The sequence below is a fragment of the Myiozetetes cayanensis genome, unplaced genomic scaffold (assembly GCF_022539395.1).
Source record: "Myiozetetes cayanensis isolate MyiCay16 unplaced genomic scaffold, myiCay2020 scf7, whole genome shotgun sequence".
NCBI lineage: Eukaryota > Metazoa > Chordata > Aves > Passeriformes > Tyrannidae > Myiozetetes > Myiozetetes cayanensis.
The window spans coordinates 23,969,799-23,985,732 of NW_026087964.1; the positions used below are offsets into that span (position 1 = coordinate 23,969,799).

Below are 15,934 nucleotides of genomic sequence, written 5' to 3' on the forward strand. Positions count from 1 at the left end.
CCATTTTATGCCACAAGAGATTACTTAGTGCGCAGTACATTATTCATAGAACAAGAGACGGTTGAGACAAAAATACCTTTACTGAGACTTTTTAAACTAACTTAACCTAGGAGCTGTTATTTTTGCAAGAATATGAAGTCACAGAATTAAAAATGAAGTAAAAAAAGAATTCAACAAGATCTCGGGGTAAATCATAGTAGTTGGTACTTCAGAACCAGCTGAAGTCTTTCTTTAAACTTAAATCAAGAGTGAGTAGTCCCAATATTATACTTCTTTTTTAAGATAATTCACACAATGCATAATGCAGTAGTCATTAAACAAACAAACAAAAAGCCCTAACCCAAACCAACTCACAACACTCAAAACAAATTTGAACAACACTTGATTTGCTAAATAAGATCAGCAAAAAGCCATTTACAGTCACCTGTGGGGAATACCTCCCTAAAATATTGAGGGAGAAATTCTGCCTCCAAATAAAGTCCTTGCGATATAGGGACTACAGAATGCTCTATGACAATTCATTTTTTTTTTATTCACTACTATTCTGAGTAATTGCAGTTTAAAATATCTACTAACCTGTTCTGCTTTAAATTTATTTTGTTATGAGTGCACTTCACATTATCTACCTCCATCTCCTTTACTAAATTAGGCAAGTTTCCTTTAAGCAGAAGGCAGGACTTAACTCCCAGGACCCCTTCCAAACTCATTCCCAAAAGCTGTAGCTGTTGTTGTAGTAGGACAAGCCAGTGGAGTTGCACATTCCAAACCACTCTTTTCACCTCTACAGTTGAGGATTCCAAGGTACTTTTTTTTCAGATAGGATGTGTAAATGACACAGATGTTCTACTGTCATTTTTTCCCCTCTTCTCACTTCAGTAAGGGGGATTTTATTGTGTATGTTTCCCAGAAAAAAAAAAAAATTGCACTTTGAGGGTCAAATTGGTACTCTGTCATTAAAGATAATACAAACCAGTGCACAAATAACAGGCAGATGTGAAGTGGTGAAGTGGTGTTTTCTTAAAGTCATAAAGGAATATAACTTACTGAAAGACAATTCAGTAGGCCAAAGAGGGAGGGGAGCAAGGAAAGGGAAGAGACAAATGAAAGAAACTGTTAAGTTGTTAAAAGAAGAAAAAACAAAAACAAAAAGAAGAATTGACTGAATCAGTTGAGCAGCTACAAGATTGACAGAGCTGGATAAGAACGATCTACCTAGAGCTGCTTTTTCGGTTTTAGACTTTTCTTCCTCATGAAATACGCTGTATTGCTCCACCAGTTAAGAGTTTCTTTGTTCTTAAACTCATTGGTATTAAAGTGTCACCATCTGTGTTTGGAGCTGGCACAGCACCTCTTTTTTCATCCTCAAGCTTTTGCCCAAATAAAACAAATGCAGTTAACAACAGCAAACGTAAGTAACTGCACATAAGGAGTCCTCTCATTCTTACGTATTTCCAGTGTTTGAACAAAAGTCTAACATGGAGAATTAAAGTTCATTATTTGCTAGCACAATATTTCAACATTTGGAACATAGCAGTTTCCAGTTCTCTTTTCAACTGTAGAAACAACTGCACTCACTAAGAACACATCTCATAGGTGACTGTAGACACCAGAAGCCTTTTGCCACACTCCACATACTGTTTCGCAGCAATCAAAATCTTCTTTTTCCAGCCCTTATTTCAATTTTTTCTGTGATTATGTCATTGCAATAGTCTAATAGTGCTCTGTGACCTAAATCCTTTGAATTTCAGGATTAAATGTGTCTGTCCAGTTGAACATGAATCAGTAATACGTCCTTGCACCAATGGAAGTGAAATGTACTAGATGGCATCAGCACAAATGCAGCTGGCAGGCAGAGGGAAGTGATTACAAGCCTCTGTTTAGTACTTGTGAGACAGCACCTGGACTATGAAGTTTTGGTCTCCATGGTACAAGACACACTCAAGCAGGTCCAGAGAAGGGTCACTACAATGGTTTAGGAGGCTAGAGAAAAGGATGCATAAGTAAAGGCTAAAGGAGACAGGTTTGCTTAATCTCAAGATATAAAAGCGGTGAGGGGTGTTACTGGCTTCAAGGATGTAGTGAGTGATTACAGGGAAGACTGAATCAGATGCCTGCAAGATGCACAGGGAGAGGATAAGAAGCAATGGCTACACACTGCAGCAAGTGAAAAATCAAACCATGCATAAAAGAGAACATTTTCTCCACAAGAGTGATAAGACCAGTGCAGGGTACCCAGACAGGCTGTGGAATTGCCATCTTTGGACATATTCAAAATGCAGCTGAACAAAGTCCAACATACCTAGTCTAACTCTTTAAGCTGTCCTTGATTTGACCAGGGGGTTATTCTACAGTTCATCCCTATTTGTTGATGCCACTCATTCTGTGCTATGATGGAAGCAGTCATCAAAAAGGGCAAACTTTCTGCCAAGCTTTTCCAATCAAGTCCATATTTACATAATTTTTTCTCTGGGATCCTTGATAAGAAAGGATGCATGTCTGTACCCTCAAAATGAGCCTTCTGCCACTGCCTTATCTTCTCTTTACCACCAAGCTTCTGTCTTGCTGTTGCCCCCACATCAATAGCTGTTTCCAAGCCCAGTAAGCACTCCATTCACTCTTCAACCTGCACAGGATTCACAACAAGAGCATAAGTACTTACTCCTCATAAATCACATGATTCTTTCAACTATAGGAACCTACATGTGCTAGATGGAAAAAGAAGGGATGGATAAACTGCAAAATATGCATATGGGCATCACATCTCACATAGTTCCAGATATTCTAAGGTATATTTGTTTTTTCTTTTGAGTAATTGTTTTGTGCTCTCAAAGATGCTACTCTGAATATTGGCAGGTGAGAGTGAAAAAAAATGAACTGGCCCATCATTCAACTTGAAAGAAATATAATGATTAGTGCAAAGACGGCTCGTCGGCTGGTGATGCTTCTAAACAACACTACACACAAATGTAGTGTCACTTAGTGATGAAAACCAAGCTTCTGCTCCTGAATCTCTCTCCATCTCAGCTATTTTGTCACATCTCCTGAAAAACAAATATATTTGTTGGTGGAAATACCAGTATCCTTCATCTTTTCTGTTACATCTCATAAGTTACAAAGATTATTTGAAAAGTTCAGTTGCTTAAGAAAAACAGCAGAAGCCTTCATAGTCTTTTAACATCTGGAGCTTGGAGCAACATTTCTGTCCTAGACCAGCAAACACAAATGACTTTCTGAAGATGGGATCTATGTAGTCCGTTAGGAGAACCCTCAACAGGGTCGAATCCCCGAACTTCAGCCTTATGTAACACTGCAAGATGAAACAGCCGTAACATCAATTTCTTTCTACAGTTCTCAGTGTGGTAATTACTATTCAGAGAGATCATCTTTATCAACAGTTATCAGGAAAAGCTTAACCCCATTATACTCAAAGACTGATCCCCAGGAATGCAAAGGCCTATACAGAAGCTCCCCAAATAGGAACATATCTAAAACTTACAGAAACACTTCAAAGTCTTCAAAAACATTTAGCACACTGAGAAGCAAAAAGCCTTCCTGCCTCCGGGGGTGAGTGATGCAACAGAACATCTGCTATACTGACCATCAGCGAGGTTGGGAACATTTGCTTTAGGTCAAGACTACGTTTTTAGCTGCACTACAGGGAGAAATCAGGAACTTAGTATTGCAATAGGCAGGAATAAACAAATCCACTTGGCTAGAAAGTCCTACACCGCAGGACTTCTGTTACTTTTGATGAGACAAAGAGCAGACTAATTTAACTCAGGAACCACCTGCTCAGGATCCAGGCTGAATAATGGAAGGAATTCAGGTCTGAGAAAAGCAGAATCCCCTTTCCTTGGAAGAATGCCCTGAGAAGAGCAGGGAGCCCTTGGAGCAGCACTGTGAGACCCATCATCAGGAATTTGGGACTCCTCAGACAGCCCTGTCTCAGTTGAGTTGGTACAGGAAGCCACTTGCTTCATGAAGATACCTGGAGGGAAACTTTGGCTGCTGCCGCACTGATTCTGCAGCTTGGTCTCACAAAGAATTTGGAGACCAGATAAACAGGCATCACAGACATGCAACAAACATCCCAAGAACCAGTCTACAATATAATATTCTCTCTGCAAAATGGGGGGGCTATAGTCTCTCCCAAGACTAGCTGTTATCCAGGTAACCATCACTTACCCAGAGACATGCTGCAGAATGGATTCAAATGCCCTACAGATTTTGTCGAGCTCTGCAATGATTATCTGCCTTCTATTCCCTTGTAAGAACCTCAAACTCAGACTGATACTGTCTTACTACTTGTCTCTATCACAGAGTTGTTCTAATGGTTGGCCAGGGTGAATTTTAGATACTTGAGATCAGACTTGTTTTACCTGGAAAGATATATATGTACTTATCTACTTTATTAGCTCATTTCTAGGCAGGTAGCTTTTATCCCAAAAGTTTATTCCAGGCATTGATGGTATCGAACCTTGAATATTTTTACACTGGTTTTGTAAAGAACAAATAGCATGCTAAACATCAGTACAGTCCAATGCAACTTTTCATTAAAAAAAAAAAAAGCACACTTCATATTCTTTATGTTTTTAGACGAAGTGTTGATCTAGATTTTCCAGTCCATTTTAACATACTAACTGAAAATGTTATTTTCTATCTCCAGGCTAAAATGTCAGCATCTTCTCATTTCTACTCAAACCAATTCAACCCATGCAAACCAACCCGTCTGAAAAAGTTACAGTACTCTTTTTTACATCACAAAGACTGAGGCTTTGCTAATTTTATAGTCAGATTGGTTTTTAAAACTGTATTTGAACAGTTCAAATGGAAAGAAACCAAATGGCTTTTCTTTTGCTAACAAGGGTTTGTGTAACAGCACACTGCACTTCATTCCTTTTACTATACCAGTGTTTTGACTTTCATCAGTCTCCATGCCAGTAAAAAGACACAATAAAGGAATTCAGACTTGATCCAGGTTTACTGTGCTCATTTCAAAGAGAAGAGCAAGGGTGTTGCTAAAGCCACAAAGAACACTAGTAGCAAAGTTTTAACCATGGCCAAGTACTATGCTAATAACAAAGCTTTAAAGGAGAGATTCACAGGCTGCCCTGCTCAGAGGATGATTAAGATATGCATCAGTCCTGTGAAGAATGGAACAGGAAGTAGAGGAATGTAAAAAGGCGCCTCCTTACAGTCACTTACTAAGAGGTGGGCAGAAGTAATCCCTTTCCAGTATCTGCAATCTCACTTGAATTTAGCACAATGCTATAAATCTCACCAAAAAGCTTAAGACAATTCTTGAAGCTGTTGTCCAAATAGCTTTAAAAAAAAATTAATTCTTTAAATAAAATACATTTTTTTAAATGCCAGGATTTTTATTATCCCAAAAATAATTTACACCTACAAATTTACACCTACACAATGGGATATCTGACCAGATTTTATCAACTATTTATCAGCATTCACCTGGGTACCTAAAACACAAATGCAACTACCTCAGAGGCGAAATGTAGTTCTTAAAAAGCCTTGTTTGTTGGCTTTTGGGTTTTTTTTAAAAGTGTTTGTGTGTATATAGATTGACATGGAATATTTTACTGCCTCTTTATTTAAATTGCATCCAGAAAAGGATAGCTCCACTCGTTTACATGCAAACAGATACTCTTTTGGGAAATGTAGCTAGCTGAAAGGGTTAAGGCAAAACTTAGATGTAACTACTATGTTAGTAACATGGTTTCAGTGCATTTATATCATCCTGTAAAGAAGGAGTTCAATGTCCGCATGCCCACAGTAAGCAATAACAGACAAATACTCCCCAAAAGTCAATATCAACAGCATTACTCAACTCCAAGGAAATTACATCTTAAAAGCCATTATACTCCTATTATGTATATGTGGATTAAACTAATTAAGCAATATGTAAACCGGATGTAGCACATGTAAAGCTTTTGTGCTGGCTGGAATTCTGCACAATGCTCATCTCGGCCTTCTCTGAGGCTGACCTCAGAAAATCAAATATGCTACACAGCTATACAGCTTGGGTTTTGTTCTGCAAATAAAGGGCAAAGTACCTCCACAGTTTTGTGTTCTAGTTGGTTTTATGGACCAACACGTGGCAGTTTGTCTCCCTCTGTGATGCAGTTTCCTAGGATTTGCAATTCTTCTTTCAAAAAGAAACAGTATTTTAAAATGCTTGCAATGACCAGCTCTGAACAGCTTACTGCCATCCATCACTTGATGAAGTTTGTAACAACAATATAGTTCTTTCACTCACAAAGTGAGTGACAGATAAAATATGCTCTTTCCTCAGACAAACATGGAAGAAGAAAAAGAAAGCAAAAAAGTGCAAATCTTCCTTGAAGGCGGTAGAAGACCACTTAACGGTCCACCTGAAAACCTGAGTATGACAGAGCTACAGAAAAAGGTAAGAATCCTGCTGTATTTACAAATGTCATGGAGATGGCCTTAAATTTGAAACTCTGCTTGCTCCAAGAATCCATCCACCAAAACGTACAACTCCAGCCACCTTCTTTCCACAGACTCCTTCTGAAACAATCAACTTTCAGACATCCCCACTACCACTTTCCTTGATACAACTAATAAAATGGATATGCATATCAAGAACATCTGAAAACAATGTTCCAATCTACCCAACTCAAAAAATGTGATCAAAATTTTTCCTTTTTTTCTCTTTCTTCTCCTTCCTCAAAACTCCTCTCCTCTCTCCACTCCTGCTTGATTTCAACAGAAGGAGTTCCCAGTGGCCTGCAGACACTTAGAGGTGTTGGGGAGAAGACATGAGTACCCTTCTACAGTTTTGATACTGTCCTTCCCTCTCAGGAGGAGGAGGACACATTCAGAAGACACCAGAAAGCAAAAACTTGAGCTGTGTATCCTTCCACAACTATCAGAGCTCCTGCCACATACAGCCCGGCAGAGAAAGAGAAAAGCTGGGCATCAGGCACATTTCTTGCAGGGAAACATGGGCAAGCACATGCACACCTCAGAGCAATGAGCAGCCTTTCAAAACTCAGAAAACAATGGAATTTATTTTCTTTACACTGAAAATATGGAAACAGGATGGGATTGAGTTTCCAATCTCTTCACAGGGCTCCCATGCTGCCAGTGTCACACGTGATGCAGTTTTTCAGGCAGGTGGCCACCGCAGGAGGGCTCAGCTACACCAAATGTAATGCAAAGCTTTGCTTTCAAATGTAATTCACTCCTTATTTCCAAGGGGAAAAAAAGGCAAGAAAGTAGTAGTAAGGAAAATACTCCAACCATCTGACACAGCTGGTCTTAGTAAAGGGAGTAAGAGGAAACTTTCATGCTAGAAAAACTCTCTGACATTTAATATTAGAGCCATAAAAAACTCAGAAAATACCCCAAGTGTTGGGAAAACCAATGTGCAATCCACTGAGAACTTGCAATACAGACAGAACCTGAGCTAAAATCATAAAAACTCAAGTCTAAGCACAGAGTAGAGTGAAAGCATTTCCTTTCTCTCCAGCCAGTGTTGCCTCATATCACAGCTGCAGTGGAAGGAGCCTTTCAAGAAAACACAGCAACCAGGACCAGAACAGGCCACTAGAATTTTTTTCCTTCTCAGCAAACGCAGCAGCTGATAACGTAATTTTCAGCTTCCTGACAGAAAACTAAAATGTTCTGTAGCATGATGAACAAGCAGTGAATGCTGTAAAAATGCAGATCTGTTTTAAAAAGTCATTAATAAATACATGTCATCACACAATGTGACATCTGGGTGTGAGTTTTGGGTTTTCTGCACTTACGCTCACTAAGAATTTTTTATTTTGGTGACTGTAGTGCCCTCCTTTCTTTATTTCTCATTTTATCCCTGTTTATAATTTACAAGACTGCCTTGAATTTCATTTCACCCTTTGAAGTTCAACTACAAAGTTAACAACTGATTATGATACTAGTGCAAGATAAATATACAACTTACAAAAGAACAAAATTACTATAAACATTAGTTTATGTTATATTAAAAAAAAAAAGACAAAAATAATTAGAAATTTGTTTCACCATCAACTCCTAAATGTTTCTGTACAGCACTACATTGAGCTGGCATGCATCAAACATTTAGTCTGCCATCCGTAAGTGTCAGCTGCTATGATTAAGAACCAGGTTATTGCAGCCTTCACTGAATGGCACAGGAAGGAGACACAGAAGAAGGGATGGCTAATGCAATCATTCACACAAAGGAGCAAAGGTCATAGACGAATTGTTGTCTCTCAAAGACAAGAAGTAATTACTTTTATAACAAAGTTGAGTTTCAACATTAATATTAATTGTTTTAATGGTGCATGTCATAGCAAAACATGGGGGCTTATTAACATTATTATGGTGAATACTGATAAGCACACCGAAAGCTTAAACAGGATTTTATTCTTTACTGTGCCTTGCCTCCTTCAGACAAATTTGTAATAGACCTCTCACGGCTGGTCCTTTTCCATTTCTTTAAAACAGCTTACAGCATTAATGTTACATAAATTTAGAATTTCTGATTAATAATCTACCAGGTATTTGTAAAGGCCATACAATATATTACATGTTATGGTTGTTAAGAGTTCATGAGTTGGCTGTACACCTAATTCCTCTAGAATATCTTGGCAGTTTACTCTGGAGTCACAGACAAACGTCTATTACTCTTACTCCATGAGACCCTTCTCTCTTGATGAAAAGTTCAGCATAAAATAGTCCCAGGAGTATGTATAATAAAGGAAAATATTTCTGTATAGAGCAATACTATTTTTTATAAAACTAACATTATATCAATTCCTGCATATCACTGAGTATGCTATATAATGAGAACAAGGTTCTAAAAGAGCTATTGAAAGTAACTATGTTTTAATCTGTATCTCTAACATTTTGAAGAATTCATGTTTAAGGAATGGCAAGACATGGATTTCAGCTTAAACTCCCTTGAGCCAGGCAGCCTTACTTCACATAAAACTCACTACCTATGTAATGCAACTACTACCTACATAAAGTAATCATATGTAGGATCTGCACAACTTTCATCCATTGCTATTTACAATGCCTGCTTTCAGGACACAAATCCTGCTGCTTTTTAAGAAAAACCTAAATTCTCATGCTTTGCAAAATAAAGACAAATAGCACTGCTAACCATTTGTATATGCCTTTAAAACCCTCTTTCTAAAAATCCATTGCTTCTTCATGGCTCTTGATCTTTTTAAGGTTGTTGTATTTAAAACAAAATAAAATTGTCTCTCACTTGTATACCAGAAAGATTCTGTGGTAGCCACAAAGCTCACCTGAAATCTGATGACAAGGATGGGGGTGAACCAAGGATGGGTGAGTTTTCTCCAAGAGGGTTACGTCAGGAAGGCTATGTCACATTACTCACCCATGCTCATCTTAATAGGTAAATTTTCTCTGCTCGCAGCCTCCACAAGTTGTCTCCTGGCCTCCATCACAGCTTCCTTTTGTTTGAGGTTCATGAAGGACTCCCAGAGAGCTTTGGCAGCTGGATCACTATAAGAATATGACAGGGTTACACTAAACATTGCTTGAATAATGGAGTAGGCTTAAGACAACATTTATACTTTGAGATGAGTGCTTCTACTTAGTAATCTCTGAGGTGGGCAGGATACAAGCAAAAATAAAGTGATATAAAAGTTTGATTATTCTTACCAGAACAGTTGCTACAATTTTAGAGAAAAGAAGCCAGATTTTTTTGCTACCAATTATAAAGCATTAGAATTCACATATAATAAATAAGCGTGTAATCCTCAAAGTAACCACTACCATGAGAATATTTGGAACAGTCCAAACTTCTTCAGCTACTGAAAAGCTATGGAAAGGAAGGGCTCTAGCTTCATCATGAGAGTTTAAATCCCAAAGCCAGTACTTCCAGTTCTGAAGGCTGTTGGTATGAATTGATGAACTACCAACACTTTGGATTCATGGATTCTCCATACATGAAAAGAATAATACATAGCAAAATGTACCTGTCCTTATGATTGCTGTACTTATAGATTTCCTTTTTATTGTTATTGTTGCTAAACTTAAATTAGGTATTTATGTAGCTCATTTGCACTCAGTTCCCTGTCAGTCTTCTCTCTCCTCCAGGAAACTGCATTTGTTGCTGGTGTGAATGAATTCAGTGTTTTCTCAGTGTCAGGGGAGGAGAAGGGAAGAAAAACCCTTGCTTGGGGCTAAAGCCACACATTGGGATTAACCCTGTAGAACTTTTTTTTTTTTAAATTTATTTTCTATTTTAAAGAAAAGGCTTCCCTCTGTTTTTTCTTCAGGAGACACTTAACTCCTAAATCTGTTTTGATGTAATTTACAAGATGTTTATAAAAATGCCAAAACAAGCTTTGTTTCATGGAAAATAAGACGCCCCAATAATTCATTTGATACCCATTACAGAGCAGCTGTGCTTACACTCTGCTGCAACAGCAGGGCTGTATTTAGCAAATCTGAGCTGTCTCCCAAACCAGGTAAAGAGGATTGCCAACCCCACTCCAGACATCCTAGAAACCCACATCCTCTGTCAAAGCCTGAGTGGGTGGAAGGACCATGGGAAGAGGGTTGTGTCACCCTTCTTCTGAACAAATCACAAACGAATAGGAAGAGTAAATTTCACCCTACTGCAATGCTTTAAGAAAAAAAAATCAAAATTAAATATTAAATTAAATTAAAAAATTAAATTTCCAGGGGCAGGAGGCAGCAGCTCCCAAAAGCAGCTGGGACACCTTCAGCAAATCCCTCTACTCGATCGCCAAGTGTGATCTGAGCACTGATGCTGCAACTGCTCATGGGCAGTGGCTTCAAGGGATTCCTCACAAGAAAATGCACACTGATATTTAACATACGACAGTGCAAGAAATAAGGGACACATTTCCAAAGCAAGTAGATGTTTCAACACAATGGGAAAATTTTCTTTATAGAAAGGGTTGTCAAGCATTGGAAGAGGCTCCCTAGGGAAATGGCGCAGTCACTGTACCTGGAAGCATTGAAAAACCAAGCAGATGTGGCACTCTGTGGTAAGGTTTAGTGGGCAGAGGTTGGACTTGATGATCTTGGAGGTCTTTTCCAACCTTAATGACTCCGTGATTCTATGATCCTCAGGTATGCTATTTTTACACAGTATTTACTCAATTATGATGGAGTCCTCCCCTCCCAGCATCACTTTTAAATGCAGCCTATTGATCCTGTTCACAGGGTATGTCTCACTGTCATTTACAATTTGGATTTTACAAGCTCACTGCCTTGCCTGTTAACTAATCTGTTCCTGAACATGCAGTTCCAATACCAAATTGATAGAGATAGGACTTGGGCCTAAATGAGCAGGAAGCTAAAGGTAAAAATAATTTTTTCCCTACTTGGAAGAAAACTCAAGCTTCTTTTAAAGGTTTTTAATCTGTTCTTATTTTCACAATTCTCTTCATGATCAAAAATATAAGCAGAGGCACCATAAGGAAGCTAAAATAAAAGCCTCCCAAATTTTGCACATTTTCATAGTCTCATCTTCCTTATTCCTACACTTCACAAAGATACTTAGCAAACAATTAAGAGTGGAAAATTCATCCCCAAAGCATCTACAGACCTCGGCAAAAGTCAGAATGTACATAAGGTTACACCACTTTTCTAGCTGTTATCCTTGCTTTCTGCTCGCCTTTTCCACACCATGTGTTCATTAGTCCTGTCACTTTAGATAGCAAAGTCTTTGAAAGCAACGTGCACTATATTTGTATAATGACTTCAAGTCCCTGTTTCAGCTCATACTTCTACCTGTTAATATTTTAAACTATAATACTCCTCCAAAATGACAGACTAAATATTTTAAACTAAACAAAAACCTAAAAATTTAAGTCATACTATGCTTTAAAAAAAAGGGAGGGATGTCGATTTGCTTTTTGCTTTGTAATTTCTTTCTTCCTCCTTTAGCCACAGCAGGCTTCCTTTAATCCCAAGGACTAAAGTTTGAGGGATCCCTGAGGGCTCCTTTAATACACCAAAAATAGTGAAAAGCAAAACAACTGTCGTACAGCCTAAAAGCAGATGGGAGTCAAACACACTCCTGCATGCTTGCATCTCTTTGTAAGCCACTGAGTTTCTGTACACATATTTCTTTCCACTGCTTTGCAGAATACCTAGTGCTTTAGGTATCATATATAAAACAATATATAAACAGGATGAGATCAATATATATCAATAGCTAACACAGTCAACTGACTTGGTCAACCCAGAGAAAGCAACAGTTCCTAAACTCAGACTTTTTCTTTTTTTTTTTTTTTTTTTGAAATAGGGAAAAAGAGCCACAAAAGTACTTGTATGTTTTCTGTTGTAAACACTTTTCCTGTTCCCCTTCTATTACCCTTTCCGAGAAGGGCTTTTGCTTTGAATCACTGCCTGTTCTTAATCTTCATCAGTGAGAAGACAGGAATGACTGCTGGGAATGAGTCAATAGGATGCAGTATAGGGCTGTGGTATTGCCTCCTGCCTGATTTGAGAAGTTACCACAACATTTTCTTTGTAGAGATTTCTAACACTTGGACAGCATGTTATCTTATCTTCCCCTTTTGGTGAGACATTTGTCTGCAACTGCCTTCCAGCCCTTGTCATGGTGCCCTTCCCCTCCTCTTTTTCCTGAGTTCCTCTGCTTTGGTCCAAATGCCCTAATCCGGTGACACTGGTAATCAGGGATTTGTATGGGATCCACTACCCCAATTCAAATTTCTCTTTCCTCTTGCATTCCTTGACTTCTCAAGACTTATTTTTTTGATTTTAAAGGTTATCTAGTGAACTACTGCACTCTGAAAGCAGTTTTCTGAAACTAAGTAGTTTGGAGGTTTTTAAAATATTTTATGCATTACAAAACCCTTAAAGATGTTGTCTGAAGGATGAGTTTTTGCTTGAGAAAAAATAAATTCTGTACAGTTATACTACAGTGCAGATTAGGAACTCAAAACCACCTTTCAAAATAAATGTTACAAAATTAGGTAAATATTAGAGTGCCCACTTCTGTGCATTTCTATTACAAAATGTTTTGCAGGGCACTGCAAGCCTGACAAAGAGAAAACACCAAAATTCAGGGGCCTGTGTGATTAACCAGTTTCCCCAACAAAGTTAGAGTTCTGCTCACAGGTTTCATACCCTGTCCCTTCCTTTCATTGTTATGGTCATTGTACCTATTAACCAGTCATCTCAGAAAACAGAATTTAATAAAAACAAGTGTAGCAGTCACCTGGTAGAAAATTGGAAGTTTATTAATCAAAAATATCACCATGTATATGTACCATGCTAACTGAAGATAGCTGCAGATGCTTCAAAGCAGCCCTGATTTGCAGTCTCCAGAGGCACACTACTTTCTTTAATCAAAGATAGGAGAGGTGGAAAAATAAAAATCAGTAATAGAACAGTTTAGCCATGAAGTAGCTAACTAGCTGACTTCCCAAATTTACAATATCCAAAGGAAAGGCCACACAATGAAATCTGCTCTTCACTGGTCAGCAAGATGCCAGAAATAAAAAGCCAAAGCCCTGAGCAGAAATAAGGGTGCAGTTTGGTAAGCAGTTCTTTTGGTGACGGCATAGTAGCTTCAGCAACACTCATTGTAGGGGATCTCAATCTCATTCCCATGGAACGCCTTTCAGCAACAGTGGGGGACTATGCATTGAGTCAGACAGGAAAAAGTTGGTAATTTTTCAACACAGCTCAGATCACTACATTAATTTGCTTGATCTAGACATTTATAAGTTGATTATCAAATGCCTACTCTTGTGTCTGTTAAAATAATTGTAACTTATTCTTTTGATCTGGTCTGGTCCAGTCCTGCAAGGACAATATTGCGAAGTTTATCTGACACAGAAAGTGCCCCTGCCTACCTGTGGTCGTCTGTAGGCTTAGTCTCAAAGCTACTCATTTTGAACATATTTGGGGAGAACAGGGGAAGTTGGTGGCACTAAGATCTGCTGTTACCAAGCTGGAAGCAGCAGTTTGGAAATAGGTGAAATCAGGTGCTAGTCAATGGAGAGCAAACTCTCAGAGTAGATGCAAAACTAAAGTCAAAGACTAAAGAAGTGCACCTGGGGACACTTCCCTGGGAGGTCCAATGCACAACATTACAATTTTACCCTTGGCTGAAATGACTAATGCTTTGTACAGAAAGCTATTTACTTCCCTTACTGCTCCAGGTCTTGTCTATTACTTATAAATTATTAAAATATGGTCTTCCAGGTCTCCAATGCAAGAGCAAAAGGGTAAAAAGCAATAAGCCGATACTAGAAAATAGGTCCATTCAATCACACAGTGTTCCCCATTTACAATTATGTTTTCAGATACACAAATAGACCATTCCTAGCCCCCCTTAGCATTTATAATATTAGTTTGCCAATATATTTCTTCAATCAGCATGAATAATTAACCAATAAGAACAAGTCAAACACTCTTGTCCAAGCAGGCTACCATAATCACTGAAATTATCAGCCACATCAGTAGTCTCTGGTAAGCCATTGCGAATTACTTTAATGTGATCTAATTTCCAGTCAAAGAACATAAAACTGATATGTACATTATCTATTACTGGATTTTTGTCTGGACTTCTTTGCCTAACAGGACAAGTTCAGGTCATCCTGTTTTCTCCTTATAAAACACTGGCATTTCTCTCAGTTACATGTAACCCTTGCCATGTTCCCAGGCTTACTGAAAAACAGGCCAAATGTCTCTTCCATAACCTTTTCAAAGGCCAAATTGAGAAATCAGTATCTACATACACTTTCCTTCCCAGATCTCCCCTAGCTCAAATTAATAAATGGGGGGAAAAATGGCACAGTTTTGCTTTGGTTTTAAACTTCTTGGGGTCAGGTGAAAGCACAGCCTACATCAGAAAAAGCAAATAACCAGGTGGAGAACATCATACAAGCATGATACTAAGGAGAGAAGAATAATCAAATGTGGTTATTTTTACACCTGGCAAAGGACACGGGATTTCAAAGAGTAATTTGCTGACACAGGCTCTGAATAGGTGAGAGAAAATAACTGTGAGAGGGCTTCAAGAATTAATCAACTGAAATGATGGAATTTCAGAATAACAAAGTCATGTTTGTAGTTTCACAGATAAAAAAAAATCAGAAAGAAAATTGTGATAGTCTCAACCCACGACAAATTCTGTGGTTACTGTATCAGCAAAACCTTTTGTCTATGTAGCTTTATAGCTCAGCTGCGCCTGTATATTTTCACAAGAGCAAGAAGGGAAAAACTCAGTAAAGATTAAATTAAAATGTCATTAATACCACAAAGCTGCCTAAAACTGAGTGACTGCTAAAAAACAAATAAATAGTACGTGTGCTGCAAACTATTGCCTTTGCAATAACACACATTTGTTTAAAGGCAATGCAACGTCCCTATTAAGTGCACAGCACTTCAAAAAACACCACCAGGTGGTCAGAAGGCCATTACTACGAAGGACAAATCCATTGCTGGCAATATGTCATTTGAATACTGATAAAACAAAGAGAAGCACAAGCCTGCGATAAGATGCAACGATCTGGCCATGAGCCTGGAGCGAGGGGCCACGTATCAAGAGACATCCTCCCTCCTCCAACTGCCCTGCTGTTTCGGAGACAGTGGAGGCTGCACCAAGGCTACACCGGATACGCTGCAGATTCCTGGGGACAAGTGCCAGCACAACAACTGGTGGGGACAGCCAAGTCCCTGGCTGCACCCCACTCCTTGTACAGCAGCCCCCCACTGGAAACAACCAACAAGATGTGGAACAGCCTCTCTTGAACAACAGCTGCTCCAGGCCACAGGATGGTGTGGGGAAGCTGCAGGGAATGCCATGTGGAAGAAAAGAGCTGTGACCTCGACACCGCCACGCTCCCAGGACACAGCTGGGCTCAGAGAATGAATCTGCTCTTAATTTCATTCTTCTAAAAGTGAT

The 15,934-nt window shown here is 38.7% G+C and overlaps 1 protein-coding gene across 1 annotated transcript in view; it reads right to left on the reverse strand.

Annotated features, from left to right (window-relative positions):
• SCFD2 (sec1 family domain containing 2) overlaps positions 1 to 15,934 on the reverse strand; it is a 191,041-nt gene that overhangs the window by 149,259 nt on the left and 25,848 nt on the right. Inside the window, 1 exon segment of the mRNA XM_050337840.1 lies at positions 9,389 to 9,516. Coding sequence (XP_050193797.1) covers positions 9,389 to 9,516 — 128 coding nt within the window.